The sequence below is a fragment of the Hypomesus transpacificus genome, unplaced genomic scaffold (genome assembly GCF_021917145.1).
Source record: "Hypomesus transpacificus isolate Combined female unplaced genomic scaffold, fHypTra1 scaffold_91, whole genome shotgun sequence".
NCBI classification, from domain to species: Eukaryota; Metazoa; Chordata; class Actinopteri; order Osmeriformes; family Osmeridae; genus Hypomesus; species Hypomesus transpacificus.
In genome coordinates, this window is record NW_025814042.1 from 523523 (window position 1) to 541114 (window position 17592).

Here is a 17592-nt window from a genome sequence, read left to right on the forward strand (position 1 = left end):
CAATATTCTATATGATTGACCATCCTGGCCTCAATCCGGTGTGCCTCAATATGTATTCCTTGCAAAATGCAATGAATATTTACAGGGTTGACCATGGCCGTTTGAGAATAAGAAGGATGGAAAGGTGAGGCCAATCTGATACAGTATATAAATAAAGTATTTATAACCAATAAGAATTAATTATTAGTTGAGCATATTACAAAAACACAGTTTGATCAAGACAGAATGAAAAACTTTATTTTTGTGTCAACACAATCATCCAGTGTTATACTCTGAAATGTAAAATAAATACTAATGATAAAATAAATAGTAAAAAAAAAGTGTGCTCTTCCACCCTGTTCTGTTTGCAGGCAATGCAGACACTTGTCCTACAGGACTTTTGTGAGCTGATGCTGGGGTTCCCTTGGAAGAAGTGTCCGTGTTGTCATCCCCTCTTGTGTGGTGCTGCGCATACGGAGGGAGTTTCCGGATGCTTCAGGGCATTACGTTGGGTTCAGAACCCCCCTTGACTGAACCGTGACAAATGTTGAGCAACAGCATCCTCCATGGAAGGCCTGTCGAGCTGAACACACAGGGGCTGGGGCACAGGAATCAGCTGGACGGTAGCCACATAAGGAAGGGGGTCATGGATGATCTCTTCCAACACCAGTTGCATCATGTCGAAGACATAGCCTGTTGTGTGTGAATAGATGTGAATACAAGTTATTTTTTAACGCCTTTGCCGTTGCACATTTTGATTTGTTGTTTATAATAAAAATTATATTTTTAAAACGTACACATTGTTGGCTCTGTTTTCATTGGTTTGACGGTGTAACCTCCCCTTTTGGCCTTTGGGAACACCAATCTATACATTAGTTTCCCCTTGGCTGTCTTCCGTTGTGCGCGCTCGGCATTCTCATTGAAGTGCATGGCAGCAAGGTACAACCTAAACAGAACAACAACAGAAATGTTGTAATACAATTGTGAATCATTTTGTATGCACACACCAATCAAATTATTCCTGTAAACTCATAGCAAAAGCTATTGCTAAAACTGTAAACTGGACTCTAACCAGTGCCTTTCAGTTAGAGCAGCCTAAAACTGAAATAATTTGCATTTTGATGGCCGGCAATTAGGCCTGATGTCTCCAAACCATTGCTCATGTCACACCTTCACTGAACAAAACCAGTTTCTGCAGAAAGTTGGTCCCCCATTCACATTTGCATTACTAAATATTTGATTGTACATACCTGCATAGCATTCCAATGAAGGGGAAAACAACGTTTTTGGGAGCAAAACACTGGATGACACTGTGGAATGACTCCACAGTTGATGTCTGGCTTAGCTTTTCAACATCAGTAAGGCCCCTCTTGTTTGTTAGCACCTTTTCAATCCTGTTCAGAGCTGTCGAACCTAAGAGAAATGTAAGAGAATGTAAATTGTAATTTAGAATCATGTATATTGATGAAGATACACAACATGTTTGCTCACATCATAGTTTTATGATACACTTTATAATACACTTTATAGTACACACCTGGTCGAAACCACTTGCTAGGGTCCTTTGAGGCATTGGGTTGATGTTCACACTTGGGGAAAGCTGGGTCAGAATGACTGTGGACATCTTGAATGTGGTTCAACACAGACTTCCATTTTGCTACCTTCTCTGTTCCGGAGAGGGAGCTTGTGGCACACCAGTACAGGTGGTTGACTATGCTCCTATGCCACTTTTTCACCAAAGCACAGTCCTTGTCTTTTGCAAGTTGTTCCAGCTTCTTTGACATGCCTAATTTAATTACATTTAAATAGAAAGACATAAAAATTGTGAGTGATAATTCAATTTATGTAAAAGCTGATAGCCACTTCACAAATGTGTTTACTAATAAACGTCTATATGTATTGAACAATATATAAATAAAGGGTCACATTACCTTTTGCTACATGCCATACGTCATAGTCATGGGTGATTTAAGGTCCCTCAGGAACTTTTGGATCTGAGGGTGACGATCGGTGATAATGCAGTCCAACTTCACACCACTACCATGTAGGAGGTCCAAAGCTCTTATGAGATCCTCCTTCTCCATGTATGAGCTTCCCCCCACCTCGTTGCTCTGTGTAGAAAGAGGCAGACATAGAAAAGCGATCCATTAACCTTTTTCCATTTTGTGGCAAAACTGGGGATTATGTACACACACGTTTCTGACCATTTTGACCACATGTGTATGCCAAAACACAGCTAAGGCTTATAGGGGTTTGTAATGACACTATTGTCAATACTACTTGTGCATATGCATGTGATCAATTGCGTTAGTCCTAATGATTTCAAATACCTGCACCAGCTGTATGTCTACGATTTTGTTGGTCTGCACATCCATCATCGTGTAGCTCCCCTACTTTGCAGAATGTCCTAAATTTAGTCAATAAACATGAGTGGAATTATTCACTGTAAGACAACACCTCACCTAAAATTGTTGATATAATTAGGGTGACCAGACGTCCTCTTTTACCCGGACATGTCCTCTTTTCGAGACCTAAAAAACGCGTCCGGCAGGGATTCTAAAATTGTTCGGGTTTTTGCCCTGTTCGAGATTCTCTTGGTCTTTCACCAACAATTACGCCCTTACAAGTTTCGGAAAGGGTATGTCCCTTACGTTCCACCTTCTTGCCAAACTCTGACTGTAGCGAGAATTTTGATCAAATAGTGCGGCATACACGACCACGACAACAGCTACGAAGGACCCTTTTCTGCGTGGCTTGACTTTACAGTGCCTTGTACACACAGGGCAGGTCTCGAACAGACTGAGGAGGCATTTCTCAAAAACAATGTGAGAGTTGAAACTTTGCTTACTCAAGCTGAGATGATTCTGTCTCCATCGTAACTGACTGTGCAGGATCAAATGTTAAATCTTGAGGATCAGTGCCTGCATAGGAAACATCCTCCACCTCCTCCTCAAATTCAAGACGAGGTCTCTTTTCTGGCCTCAGACCCTTCAAAGGAGTTGAAGACAATGGCCCAGAGACTGAAGGAGCCGTTGTGCCTACTGCCACACTTTGGCATAGCACTGATGCCTGTAGGCCAGTGGTCACCAACCTTTTTAGGCCAAAGATCACCGACCTTTGCCTTGGTGACCCGAAGATCTACCTATTGAGGCGTTGAGAGACAGAACAGACTCCAGACTGAACTTACAACTTAACTTTATATTTGGCCTTATTGTAATTGAATGAAATCAAACACTTTGTGAACAATATGAACAAGAAAAAACACTTTTGCAATGAGCAGGCTGGATATGAACGGTTTTATTTATAAACTGAAGTTACAACACAACACTGACAAATTTCTCATGTGACAAGTCAGTGTGATGGCTGTGACTGAACACTGTCTGTGAGTGCCTTGTAGTTTGGCTCATAAGCAGAGACAGCCAGTCTGAGGCAGTCTGTGAGGTGTCTGTCAGTAAGCCGGCTCCTGTACTTGGATTTGGTGATTTTCATCTGTGAAAATGCCATTTCACAGAGGTAGGTCGATCCAAAGTAGGCACTCACTTTTAGTGCACATGCACTGAGGAGAGGAAACTTCTCTCGGCTGACAAGTCCCCAAAAGTCACTGTCCCTTGACCTGGCTTTCAGCTCAATGTCATTTTGCAAATCAAGCATCTCCATGTCCACTCCACTTGGCAAAGCAAATGCTTTCTCGAATTGGTCTGCAACCTCCTCTGTATTAATAGGCAGGAATGGGTTTGAAAGAAATGCAGCAATATCCTTCATGATTTCTAACTCACCAAAACGTCGACTGAACTCCGCTGCCAGTTTGTCCAGGTGCACACAGTACTGCTCAGGGTGAAAGTCAGAAGAGTCTTTGATGGACTGTGACATTTTTTCCAGGTTTGTAAAGTGTGTCAGCGTCCCTTTCCTCAGATTCGTGGTCCAGACACAGAGTTTGGCCTTGAACGCATTCACTGCGCTGATCATGTGGAGGAAGTGCCGGTCTTTTCCCTGGAGTTCGTGGTTGAGCGAGTTCAGTTTTCCGGTTAGGTCCGTCAGAAACCCCAGGTCCAGTAGCCACGCATCCGTTGAAAGTTCCTCGTGCTCCTCGTTCCTTTTCGACAGAAACGTCTTAATCTCAGGCAGCAAGTCAACAAATCGCTGCAGCACTTTTCCGCGACTCAACCACCTGACATCAGCATGCAGAAGCAGGTCTCCATACGCCGAATCGAGCTCATCCAATAACGCCTTGAATAAGCGATGCTGAAGCGCTTTTGCTCGAATCGAGTTTACCACTTTGACCACCAGTGACATGACATGAGAAAAGTCCACAACTTTCCCAGCCAAGGCTTGCTGATGAATCACACAGTGATACTTCATGAAGTCGGGGAAATCCGGATCATTACGGCACAGTGCTATACAACCAGCGTGCACACCGCACATTGCCGGTGCCCCATCGGTAGTGATTGCCACCAGTTTCTGAATGGGGATGTTCTTTTCACGGACATAGCTTTTAAAAACGTTGTAAATATCCTCACCTCTCGTTCTCTCTTTTAATTGGAGAAGAGTGAGGAAGTCTTCCTTTGTTGTAAAGTCCTGGAAAGCCATTCTGACAAATACAACAAGCTGAGCCGTGTCCATTACATCCAGCGATTCATCAAACTGCAGTGAAAAATATTCACAGAGTGACAAGTCCTCCAACACCTGTTGACCAACGTTATCCGACAGTAACTCGATCCTTCGTGTCACTGTTGTAGGACCAAGAGGCACAGCACGGAATGCAGCTTTTATGTCCTCTTTGTTTTTGAAGGTGCTGCAAACAGTCTCTGCGGTGACGGTCAATAGTTCCTTAAACAAATCCCCATCTGTAAAAGGTCTCTTGTGTTTAGCCAAAATGTGGCTAATACGAAATGACGCCTCAGTTGCAGCCTTACTTTGAGACGTAGGTTGTGAGAAAAGCGACTGTTGAGCCTTCAACTCCACTTTCAGCTCCTGAACTTTTTTGGCGCGGATTGCGCTCTTTGGTGGATAGCAGTCTTTGAATTTCGGATGGTTAGTGTTGTGGTGCCGCTCCAAATTCCCTCGCTTAGACAGTGCCTGTGGCTGGTGGCACAACATACACACACTCTTGTCTTTTACCAAGGTAAAGATGAATTCCTCCTCCCATTCATGATGGAAACTGTAGTTTTTCGCCCTCTTTCGTGGTGCCTCTGCCATGCTTGCTAACACTATGTGGACAACGCGGCCAGGTAAATAAACAAACCAACGGCAACCACGCCCACAGGTATCCTGGGATAGCAGGTCTCTCAAAGGTCGTCTTCGGGAAAAAACGCCCATTTATTCTGTCGGTGAATTGCTTTGCAACACGCACAGGCCAATATGCAAATCCAGGTACAAGAGAACGCGTGTTCAGTTTAAGAATCCTCCGCGTTCATGAATTAGTCGGAGATCAGTATTTCTGAAATTATTTTGGAGATCGACAGGGAAAGTCTCCGAGATCGACACGTCGATCGCGATCGACAGGTTGGCGACCTCTGCTGTAGGACTTCAAACGAGGGAGGGGGAGAGTATTATAGTGGTGTTTCTTACGGATAGCTCAGTGCCTAAGGACAAAGCATACAATAGCACAAGTAAATGAAAAGGCATCTTCAACACGCAATATCCTATTCAGTCATATCGTTTGTATATAAACCCATTCATACCTATTGACCAAATAATTTTCACCAGCCTCCCCTACAAAAGGTAATGCAATTGTTTGAGATCAGACCAATAAGTGATAATACAGATGAACACTAGTTCTATTCATACTATGAATGGTTCGTTAATTTGTTGTGAATGGCTCACATAATTGATAAAAGCACCCAGTCATCATGGTAAACATACTTGGATAACCCTGCTCTGCTAAATGCTACCCAGGCATAATGCTACACATGTTTGGAACACACAAACCCCATAAGGTTATGTAAGAGTAATTAGAAGGGTTACCTTTGCTTCGTAGGCGAGGTCCCAATGTCATTTCAGTCATGACACTCACGTGATTGATTTCACCATTTATTCGTACACATGACAAATGGTTTAACATTGGCGGAATGGATGTACATGGGGAAGCGCTCCCTGCCTTCACTGCAGCATGCATGACATGAGGCAGGGAGCACCAAGTTAAATCCCCTCGCCGAGAACAGACAGACAACGTGGGGGAGAAGGGGATGGGGGAGAAGGGGACCCAGATAGCAGCTGATTCCGCGCCGGATCTGGCTGAGTTCCGGCAGATCCGCGTAACAGTCGCATCCGTTTTGCGGATCCGTTCCAGATCTGATACAAATGCTACATTCAAAGTATCATTTTACGGAACTGGCCCGTTTTTGGAACGGATTCGGACATTTCTCTATCATTAATTTTACACTCAAATTTGCTCAGTCTATTTTCGTCATTGACGACGTCTTAATCGAGTTTCAAACACCTTTCACACATTCCCAGACATGAAAAGTATTGGACATCGAGTGTTTAAAAGACAGCTTGCATATTTAATAGTCTACCTACGTTAATAACATTGTCATTTAGCCGACTCTTATCCAGTAATAACCTGTGTCATCGGAACATTTTCCTTAACCCTCATTGTGTGCTACACTTTGTATTGTAAGACAATGTCAATGGTCACACTCATAGGCCTACCTGCATTCATTGCCTTCACCCTGATATACACAAGGCCAATTATACACCATTCTACCCCATAATACAACATCAGAAACCACGGTTGGCAAACTCGGTGCAGCCACATGTAGGTGGTTAAACAAACAATAACACACAATTAGCACCACAATGTGTGATTAAAAAGTCAGTTTATGTATAATGGCCAAGACTACAACTTAAGGCCACTTAGGGTCTGCTATACAGACTTAAAACTGTCTATGTCTATAACTACCTGACGCGCTTTCTTCTACCTTACGCCGCTCCGTAGCTGGCAGTTGAAATTACAGACTCCTTGTTGTCCGTGTTTTGATGGCCCTTTATTGATCACAATGTTCTTCCATTGAACATGCAAGTACATGTGTCCATCAAGCTCCATCAACAAACATTTTTACATTCCCATGAGTGATGCGGTGTGTGCAAATTGATGCGAAATATAAACCAATGAAAATGGCTCTTACATAAGGGATGCAAAACCTGTGCAATATCAAGCCAGTCAACTGCATTAAACTTGTAAGATGGCAGATTTATTGACAGTCTGAACTAACAAACATGAATGTGCATATTCCAGGAGGGATATCCTTAGCGGAGCTTATGAGAGAAGCCCTCTGGAAATTGTAATGAGGATGTGCAATTATAATAGGGAGGCTATATGGATTGATAACATTGGATAGTCAGTGACACACCAGCCAGGTTGTCACCAAATTGCCTACCGTGCTAAAAAAACATTTACATAACTTTGAAAAACATTTACGTAACCAAGCACGACTACACCATCTGATTTCACTTTGTGGCTCCCGTTTAATAAAGAGCAGCAATTCAATTGTAAAATCAGCTGGTATAGTGGTTGTTTGAATGAAAACCCACACCCTCTTGGCACTTAATTGCTGTACACAATTGACAAATGAGTAGAAACAACAGCTATATTTGTGGAATGGAGAATGGTTGTTATAGCAGGAAGTGAGAAGAAGCACACAGAAGTCCCCAACACTGTTGATGATGGGCAGCAGATCACCAGGAAGAATCTTCAACGCTCTGCTCACTGGAAAATAAAAGTAGTAAGTACATTTAGTCATTTAGCAGATGCTCTTACAGAAACAGCCAAGAAAATTAAACTCATCTTGCTACAGAACCATGTTAAATATTTGCCCATTACATGCTAAATAAGAGTCACCATAAACAACAACCCACTGGCAATCAGAACATAACATTAGAAGAGGAGGAGTAATCCAACAGGCCTACTCTGGTAATTAAGGAGGTCTTTAGTTGGTTAAATAGCCGAGCTAACTCATGACTTAAAGGTATTTTTGACATAATTTGACATTTGCTGTTAGACTTTTAGAAGTGCATGGCAACTATCAGTTAAGCATTTACTTTTGCAGTATACCGATAGACCTCGTATATTACTTTACATCCCAAACTGTATATAAAAACAACGTTAAACCGGTACAAACAAGTACTGTAAATGTTTTTGTCCAGTTATAATCAACAAGGGGCAAGCTGATCGCACGAGATGGCTGTCTCGTGAATTTGTGGCTAAACATTCGGACACAAACCGTTATTTGTGGCAGTTAGAGGACACCAGCAAACTAGGTGGTCTAACGATACAGTACCAGCTTTTGAAAAGTAACGTTGAGTAAGTAGATAGAAGTTTATAATATTATTGTAACTAAAAATGACTTAATGTAAGTGTACATCTCATTATACAGTGCGTATACTAGCTGCTGTAGCTAGATGGCGCTAGCAATATAGCTACATCGAATACGATCCAGTGGTGTGCTCTGTTAAATTGTTAGAGCTAAGCTAACGCTATTTCTACTGGCCGGGCATGCCTCTTTATGGATAGACCTGTAGCTACCAACTTGTTATATGTATATATACATAGTAATTACCGATTGGTTTGTCCATTCTACAATTTTAAAAGCTATTGTAAAACCACGACTGGAAGAACTGCTATAAAATAAACCAGTAGCTATAGTGCTAGCTCGAGCTACTAATGTACTGTTAGCTCTAGCTTTGTCTACTGTAGCTCGGTCCTACTAACGGAACATTAGCCAGATATGCCATAGTTAGCAAGCTACGACACAAACGTAACAAATACACTGTGTTCCATCATTTTAATTAAATATGACTTGTTGCACATGTTATTTATATTATTATATTATCACGCTTACCTCGATGTTGAACAGTTCTCTTCAACGTCGCTGTCCGTTGCTCATTTGTAGCTCTACAGTCCTACAGTACAGTAGGATCTTTAGCCAGACAGGATATGGATGAGCATTGGCAACGGCAACTGTCAATTACTTGAAATGACCATTCAGAAGCAAGTTGTCGCTTGTGAATAGCTAGTTTTCAGAGTCAATCGGCCAATCAAAAATCATGCACTTTCCATTGTATTTTATTATTTCACCATATAATTTGAAACGGCATTTAATTAGTTGATTCTGATCTGAGAAATAATATCTGATCGTATTCATTTGTTAAAACAATAATAATCTTAATCATGTAAAAAATGTTCTTTCAGTTTGAGGTTTATCTGGAATACTGTAACAGAAAGGAGTCACACATCACGTCTTCAGCACAACAGGAAGGTGAGTCAAACACACAAACATACAATGTGTTACAATATTTATGGGTATAAGGAGTAAAAAGTTAACTTGTTTAGTTGTTTTTGTATTAACTTTGTTGTTATTCAGATAAATGTCTGATACACACACATATACAGTGGAAAATAAATAAATAAAGATCAGTAGAGGGCTGGGGTTAAACCCCAGATGGACCCTAAAACATGTATTTCTGTCAGAATCTATTTTAGAGAGAAGATGAAAAGGAGGCAACCTCCATTAACAGACTCCGGAGTCAGGCAGAGGGCACGCTTTGCATTAGAAAAACGACTCCATGACATTGCAGACGACTCTCATTTAACAGAACAGGCGGTAGAAAACAGGGCAGACCCATGTGACAACACCAATGACAGCGATGGCAACCATGATTGTGACTCTAGCGTTACTCCTCAAGTGGAGGATGACAATTCAGATGACCATCACACAGACATAGAATGGGGGGGAGAAGAAATGGTTTCAGAGTCTGATGATGACACTGATGAAGAGCATGTGAGCCTTTTGGACAGCTTAGCCAATTGGGCTGTACAGTTCAGTATTTCTTTGGTCGCGCTCACAGCCCTCCTTACCCTGTTGAGGGTGTACCACCCAGAACTGCCAAAAGATGCTAGGACTGTCCTCAAAACAGAAATTAATTACAAAATACAAGAAAAATGTGGTGGGTTGTATCATTATACAGGTATCTTGGCAGCGCTTCGTAACACCTTATCTCAACATATACGCAATGTTGCTGATGGCTTTAAATTCAAGCTGCAGATTAATATTGATGGGTTACCACTGTTTAAAAGCACAAATATTCAGTTTTGGCCTATTTTAGGACTTCTGTTAAGTGTTCCAATGAAGGAACCTGTTGTCATAGGCATTTTTTGTGGCAGTAAAAAACCTTATCCAGCTGAAGAATTTTTGCGAGACTTCACATGTGAGTTACAACAGCTACAGAGAGGTTTTGATTTCAGTGGGAAAAAAGTGTTCCTTGAACTGGTTTCTGTTGTGTGTGATACACCTGCTAGGGCATTTGTAAAAAACACAAAGGCTCACAATGGATATCACGGATGTGATAAATGTTCCCAGCCAGGTGTTTACATTAACAGACGAATGACTTACCCTTTAAATAATTACATGTTACGGACTGACTCATCATTTTCAGAGAGAGCTGATGAGGATCATCACCATGAAGGACCTCATGGATTTTCTAATTTAGATGTTGGTATGGTAACTCGGTTTCCCCTTGATTACATGCACCTTGCATGTTTAGGTGTAATGCGACGATTGCTAAACATTTGGCTGAGGGGCCCTCTGATGTTTCGTTTGTCCTCTAGTCTTGTTGACAGGATTTCAGAAAGTCTAACTCAGATGCGTAGGTATATACCAGTAGAGTTTGCAAGGAAACCCCGATCCCTTCGAGAATTAGATCGTTGGAAAGTTACAGAGTTCAGACAATTTCTCTTGTATACAGGCCCTGTTGTTCTGGAACCATATTTAGACAGTAATTTATATAACAACTTTATGTTGTTATCTACAGGTATTTCCATCCTTGTCAGTCCACAGCTAGTCCATATGTATAGTACATATGCAAACACACTGCTCTCCACATTTGTTAGTCATTTTGGGGAGCTGTACGGCAGAGATGCCTTAGTGTATAATGTCCATTCCTTGGTCCACCTGTCTGCAGATGCAGATGTGCATGGTTGTTTGGACACTATCTCTGCTTTTCCATTTGAAAATTACCTTCATAAACTGAAGAGGTGTGTTAGAAAGCCTGAATTTCCTCTTGCTCAGGTAGTACGAAGGTTATCAGAGGTTCAAAAGATCTGCAGCATTGGTTGTCGTGAGGGTCTAAGAAGGCAACATTATGTTGGACCTGTTCCTGATGGCCTTCAAGCTGAAGCACAGTACAGAGAGCTACATACTAAAGAATGGACAGTGAAAGTTTCCACAGGCGATAATGTTTTTGCTATAGGCAGAGATATCTGTGTTTTACATAACATCACTCAATCTGTGGAAGGAATTTATGTAGTATTCAAAGTTTTCTCAAAAATTGAAAGGTTCTTTAACTATCCTATGGGCTCAGATTTTCTTAGAACATGTATTGTGTCTCAACCAACAGGACCTTTTAAGGTAGCTAAAGTGTCAGACATTTCCTTTAAGTGTGTCCTCTTACCTTATAAAGATAAGTTTGTTGTCATGCCTTTTTTACACATGCATAGTGACAGGGCATAGTTGGAGTGGTGGGTATAAGGAGGGAGGGTGGGGAGTTTGAGTAGTGGGAGACCAATGACTAATAATAAGACAAATGACTGCCAGACTAACAGAAAAACAGCACATTTACTCCAAATGAAAAAGGGCCCAGAAAGGGTTCTGGATACTTGTGAATTTTAATGATGTAAGTATCTTTAACGAAAATGGTTGGTAAGACATACAGAAACTAACTACAATAAGTGCACTCAGAACGTGTTGAAAGTCAGACTATAACAACAATACAAACGACTACAAAGAAAGACAATTAATGAATGGAAAACATTTTGGGTTATTATTTCCAAAGAAATTATGAAATAATGCTCATTTTAATCCGTAGTATTTTCTTTTTCAGATGTATATAGTTGTGGAATTTACTGAAACAAAAACAGTAAACATTATATCAGACTCGTGGTTTGAAGATGGTGTGACTTGGTGGCCAAACTACAAAAGTGATGAACGCATCAATAGAGCTGTCCAAAAACGGGAGGATCCAGGACCAGACTGGAAACAGTATGATGTTCGAGTCCTCTTTAGAGCTGGTACGGAACCATTTAGAAAGTTAACTTAATAAGGCATTGAAATTATTAAATCATTAAATATTTGAAAGTTTATATTTAATTATTTACTAATAATTCAGATTTTCAAAACTTATCAGGTGACTACATGAAGGCAAAAGAAAAGCTGAGGGTTTCACTGATCTGTAACACGTCAGAGTTACAAACTGATGACGAGGAACAAGTAATTATGAAGAAAAGAAAAAGTAAGCCAAGGTAAGAGAAAATCTGAGGGATCTGTAACACTTAAGAGTTACAAACAGATGATGTTTTTAATAAGGATAAGTAATTAGCCAATGTTGTTCAATTCTAAACTAGTTTTTATGTTGCACATACCAGGTTGTTAGCTGTTTTGCTTTGCTTGTTAGGATCATTTTTGGTGATACAGACTCTGACAGTGAGGCAGATGAGAGGAACAAGAGAAGACGCACCTCCACTCCATTGCCTCCTATTCCTCCACCCACTCTCAATGTAGTTTGCCAGACCACTACTAGACCTCTGCCAGGCCAGAGGCATACTACAACTCCTGCACCACTTGTCCCTAGCCCTCCACCTTACATGCTTCCAAGTCCTCCACACCACTTCTCTGCTGGACATCGTCCAGATTTGAGGAGGCAATCTGACCGTGCTTGTGACACAGGTAGGCCTACTTCAAAAAAACAATTTCATATCACAGGTCTTATCAAATGGCTTTGTTCTTAATGTGCTCAATTTACCTACCTGTCCTCAGCTCCAATGTCACTGGTTGACACCCCTACGCGTCTGCCCTCAAGTCCTGTGTGGCGGATCTCTGCCACCCCTCTGTCAGAAAATGGCCAAGACCACCTTTTCGTTCCTAGCTTTAGACTGGGGAAGACCGGCACTGGACCTGTTCCTTGCTCTGGTACAATCATTTTAAAACAGACTGTGACCATATAAATGGTTAAATAAGTCAATATGAAAAAATATTTCTACTTACATTATGTGCTCTTTGAAACTATATTCAGGGGTGTCAAACCCTGGTCCTCGAGGGCCGCTGTCCTGCATGTTTTAGATGTTTCCCTGCTCCAACACACCTGATTCAATTAAATGGGTTGTTATAACGACCATTCATTCGAATCAGGTGAGCTGGATCAGGGAAACATCTAAAACATGCAGGACAGCGGCCCTCGAGGACCAGGGTTTGACACCCCTAATATATATCATACTTCATATGATAGATAAATAAATGATGAAGAGAGGAATAGCATGTAACAGCTAAAAGTAACACTTTTAATTGTTTCTTAACTCTTTCTGTAGCGGCTCAGCTGCACATCCTGACCCTGCTGGAACACATCAAGCAGCAACAAATGCAACTTGCTGCTGCTGTCAACAGTCTTGCTGCAAGAGTGGGTACAGAAACTCCAGTGGCTGAGATGCCGGACAATATGAGTTTCCCACTGGCCACCATGTCTGAAGTGGAGGAGTTGGAGGAGTGGCTGAAAGACTCAAGGAATTCTCATGCTAAGCAAAACATGGTATAAAGCCAACAACTTCATTGTCTTTTTACATCATCACCTTTAAGGCGACATCCATCACTGCTGTTTAGTCTACTGGGTGTTAATATTGTTTAGCTGGTGTTGAGTGCAGGGTTCTGTTCAGATAAACCCAGCATTTGATGCAGAATTGCAAACTTCATAGAGTTCACAAAACAACATTTTTAGACCTGATTTCATGAGCCAACAAAACTGTGCATAATTGTAGCAAATATTTTGTCTTTTGATCAAGAAGAAACCTTTTTTTATCTTGTCAGATTTCTGCGCTTGGTGCAGTAGGAGGACAGAACACCAAGAGAATATCCTGGAATGTTCTATCAAAGATTTTCTCTGACACAGTGGCCAAAAGAATTAATTGGAAAGGAGTAAATGGCAAAAAATGTTTCAAAGAAATGCTCACGAGAACTCTATTAATCAGTAAGTATTGTAAAATACAGTGAAGTAGCTGTCAAAACAATGGAGCAGTGGTTCTCAAACCTGTCCTCAGGGACCACCTGTCCTGCATGTTTTAGATGTTTCCCTGCTCCAACACACCTGATTCAAATGCATGTTCGTAAACAGGCTTCTACAGAGCAAGATAACGACCTATTCATTTGAATCAGGTTTGTTAGAGCAGGGAAACATCTAAGACATGCAGGACAGGTGGTCCCTTAGGACAGGTTTGAGAACCACTGCAATGAAGAATTAGCTGGAATAAGTGGAACATTCAGAATATCTGTTAGTGACAGTTTTATTAAGTGATGGACAAACTCCCTCAACAGAAGCTGTAAGGAAGAATCATCAGAGTGCACCGGACAGTGAGATTGACTCTTGCGCCATAAGATGGTTCAACCTGGCATCTGACAGGGGAGGCGGCCGCAAAGACAGGGCGATGGCCAAGGAGACCTCTTAGTTTGTGTCTTCTGTCTAACTCATTGTTCATTCCTGTTTTATGTGTGCATTTAGTATTGTTAAAGTGAATCATTAAACTAGGACATGGTTTTCTTCCTCTTATGCATTTGATTTGATTTAATAAAAGATTTGTATTTTTTATTATTTGTATTTTTATACATTTGTGTTTTTTGTTATGTTAAAATTTGAGAATGTACATATATTTAAACTAATGGCTTGAAAATTAATAAAAGTATTTTATTTGAAAATCTTCATGTTTTTTTTTCTTACTGAGAACTATATTGAGCGTGAACTAACATATATGGGGAATATAACCGAAATATTCGTTGCCGTTTTGGAACTGGCCCAGTGTCGGTCCGGATGTGAACCACATCCGTAAAACGGATCCGCGCCGGTATTGGCCCATTGTGCCGTTGGACACCGGCCCGAGTCCGTTTTACGGATCTGGCCCAGACTTTATGGAGGCTCTGGCCCGGATCTGGGCCAGATGATTTTTGCTATCTGGGGATGGTGGTGGGAGGCAGCAGCGCAGAACACAAAGGTAAACGAGGATGCGTGTGCATGCATGTGACGACTTTATGGCGCCGCCTATCAAGCTAAGCCTATGGGCTAAGACACGGCGATGGGTAGTATGACGCGCGCTGCCTGAGTGCCATGCCTGAACCTGCTTCGCTCATATAAGACAGTTGTGTCCCGTGAGATGCCACACTTGGAGCATCGGTTTGGCATTCCGCGTCTGTCGTTCTTGTGATGTACTGGTACTCTGAAATAAAAACGTGCCAATAAATCTATTGTATCTACACAACACTGTTTCCAACAGATTGACTAGATATCATTTGAAATAATAACGGGATCGACTTAGGTGGGTAACTTTACAGCTTAGCGAACAAACTATCGTGATTCTACTCAGCACCAACCCCATTTACAATAAACTACATCGCATATTCTACCTATAGTAGTAGATACAGGAGAAGTTAGCATTGGTAATAACTGTTAGCGACAAAATCATACTGTAGCCTAGGCTTACTTACAACTTGCGGTTGCGATGAGCGTACGGTCGGAACGGCACCTCTTTTCAGGTACAGCTTCTTAGCAAATCCTGCTTGAAATTGTCCAAGGTTGACAAAACTGTCTCAAGTGAAATGTTCAGAGCAAATGTGTAATTGCGTGTCGAACTTCGCCGGGATCTTCTCATAAACAAACAGCAGCCATGCCTGTCGAATGTTTGGCTCCTTGGGAAGACTATAAGTGTTAGCCTTCCCTGTACAGCCTGGAATACAGCATTTACGACCGTGGTCCATTTTCAATATCCTTGTTATTGCTTAGAAGTAGCCTACAGAGCACCGCGCGCAGCTAAACTAGCATCGGAGATCTACGCTACCTCGGACTTGGCAGAAACACCAGTGAGTGGGCTGGTCTGGATTTAAATTCTGAATGAGCGTCCTAAGCAACGTCACTGATCAGTCTTCGGGCTTTAGTAAACGTATTTTCTGAGGTACAGCAAATGACCCTCTCTTGTGTCAGTAAAAACCATAGACTGTAAAAACAATGGACACAGTAAAACCCCCTGTCGAAGGATCCTTAAGGAGCCTTTGTTTGAATATACCTTGGAGAAATAATGATGAAAACACTTAATAAGCGCAGCTAGTTCTGGCAGGGCAATCGGGCAGCGCCATTCAGTGATCGGGGACGTAAGGCGTCTTACTCCACCTTCCTTACTCCTCCCACTACCACACCCATGTAGCAACGCATATCCATTGGGCCACGTCCGATAAGGCGTCTTTAAAAGACGTGCGGATATGCACACACTCACCCCGGTCGTTGCATGATCAGTGCTGCTGCCACCCTCCACCGTCCCCTTCTCCCCCATGCTGTCTGTGTATCTATTCAACAGGGGGATATATCTCTATTGCTCCCTGCCTCATATGTCATGTATGTACTGTATGTGTTGCATCGAGGAGGCAGGGAGTGCTTCCCTTAGATCATCCACTCCGCCAAAGTAAATCTACATGTCCATGTCATGTAACAATAAATGCTCAAATCTAATACGTGATTGTCTTGACTGAACTAGATAAAATGTGTATTTGCATAGGATGTGTTAGAAATTGCTTGCATATGTGTATTTAGACAGGATAGATTAGCAATAGCTTGCATTATATTTTGAGAACTCTTTTCCATTCTGTTATGGATTAGCAACTGCTTGCTGATCTTGAAGATTTAGATAAGATGTGTTATAACTGCTTGCTAAAGGTTGAGACAGAATGTCTCTGTATGACAGTTAGAACTGTTTGCATAGGATGTGGTAAGAACGGCTTGTAGGGCTGCACGATTATTTGTTGATTTTAACCTAATCAAATTTAATTGTCACAATGCATTGTACCTGCAGAATGGATGGGAATAAAACTCAAAATATACAATCAATAACAATCTAACGATCTCCGTCCACACTAGCGTTTTCATATCATTTTCCAAATGTTTGTCGTCCACACTAACATGACAATCGTTGTCATGGTTACTCCACTCCTGCCCCTCCCTCCCGCCACGGTGCCCTGTTTTCATACTCCTCTGGCAATGCTATTTGGTGTTTTAAAATTGTCCCACCAGCTAACTGTTCAGCCAGGTCTCACCCAGAATCCCTGCTCTATGTTTGGTTTAAACCGTCTTCTCTGCCTTGTCCCCCTATCTTTCAGACACACCAAGTACAACACTCTAGCCTGGTCCTAACCAGACCCTCGTACATTTCATTTGTACAGAGGGTCTGGGATGTCTCGAATGACAAACGTTAACTTCCTTGAAGGCGGGTCCTCTGTTGAAGTTTAAAACTATTGGATCCACCCAGAGCCAGTCTGATTTGCCATAGCCAATCGCAAGCGTTCGCCTTAGCCAACTCCTTCACCACTAGTGTAACGGAGCTAGCTGCGTACCTGGAAAATCAAACTTTTCCCAAACCCCGTGGGGAGGAGGGCCACAACATCATGGCCACCAACAAAACTCAGCAAGGAATGTTCTTGCTCCGGGTTTAACCTATATTCGGCAGCGTTGCCACAACCGCAGAATAGTTTCGCTCGCATCTTTCTCCGCCGCCAATACTGAACTACTCAAACAAGTGCAGGACATTAACATCATCGT

General features: G+C 41.8%; 2 protein-coding genes and 1 long non-coding RNA gene across 5 annotated transcripts; 1 reads left to right on the top strand and 2 right to left on the bottom strand.

Annotated features, from left to right (window-relative positions):
* Positions 1–326: 326 nt before the first annotated feature.
* LOC124466310 lies at positions 327–1927 on the bottom strand. The gene is made up of 5 exons (XM_047018106.1): positions 1911–1927; positions 1517–1662; positions 1230–1392; positions 777–925; positions 327–672 (listed from the first exon to the last, which is right to left on the bottom strand). The coding sequence occupies exons 1-5, from the start codon at positions 1925–1927 to the stop codon at positions 494–496; spliced, it is 654 nt and encodes a 217-aa protein (XP_046874062.1). The 3' UTR covers positions 327–493.
* A 5659-nt stretch (positions 1928–7586) lies between these two features.
* On the top strand, positions 7587–14658 carry LOC124466324. Of its 3 annotated transcripts, XM_047018137.1 has the most exons (5): positions 7587–7703; positions 9170–9236; positions 13337–13554; positions 13830–13989; positions 14334–14629. In XM_047018137.1, exons 1-5 carry the CDS (start codon positions 7587–7589, stop codon positions 14462–14464), a joined length of 693 nt encoding a protein of 230 aa, XP_046874093.1. In that variant the 3' UTR covers positions 14465–14629. The 3 variants fall into 3 exon arrangements, with proteins under 3 accessions (XP_046874093.1, XP_046874095.1, XP_046874094.1); XM_047018139.1 differs by lacking the exon at positions 13830–13989 and having other exon boundaries at positions 14334–14658; XM_047018138.1 differs by lacking the exons at positions 7587–7703; positions 9170–9236; positions 13830–13989 and adding exons at positions 12601–12698; positions 12789–12941.
* On the bottom strand, positions 7599–11276 carry LOC124466330. The gene is made up of 2 exons (XR_006955922.1): positions 8820–11276; positions 7599–7687 (listed from the first exon to the last, which is right to left on the bottom strand). It is a non-coding gene; the product is annotated as an uncharacterized LOC124466330 (long non-coding RNA).
* Positions 14659–17592: the final 2934 nt, after the last annotated feature.

Bases quoted from the DNA above. Each gene is read 5' to 3' on its own strand.
- LOC124466310 (XM_047018106.1), bottom strand. The intron at 926-1,229 runs GTATGTACAATC...TGTTCTGTTTAG, and splicing joins TTCATTGGAATGCTATGCAG to GTTGTACCTTGCTGCCATGC. The intron at 673-776 runs GTACGTTTTAAA...CACACACAACAG, and splicing joins GAAAACAGAGCCAACAATGT to GCTATGTCTTCGACATGATG.
- LOC124466324 (XM_047018137.1), top strand. From the start codon at position 7,587: ATGGTTGTTATAGCAGGAAGTGAGAAGAAGCACACAGAAGTCCCCAAC. The intron at 13,555-13,829 runs GTATAAAGCCAA...TTATCTTGTCAG, and splicing joins CTCATGCTAAGCAAAACATG to ATTTCTGCGCTTGGTGCAGT. The intron at 13,990-14,333 runs GTAAGTATTGTA...CTCCCTCAACAG, and splicing joins CACGAGAACTCTATTAATCA to AAGCTGTAAGGAAGAATCAT.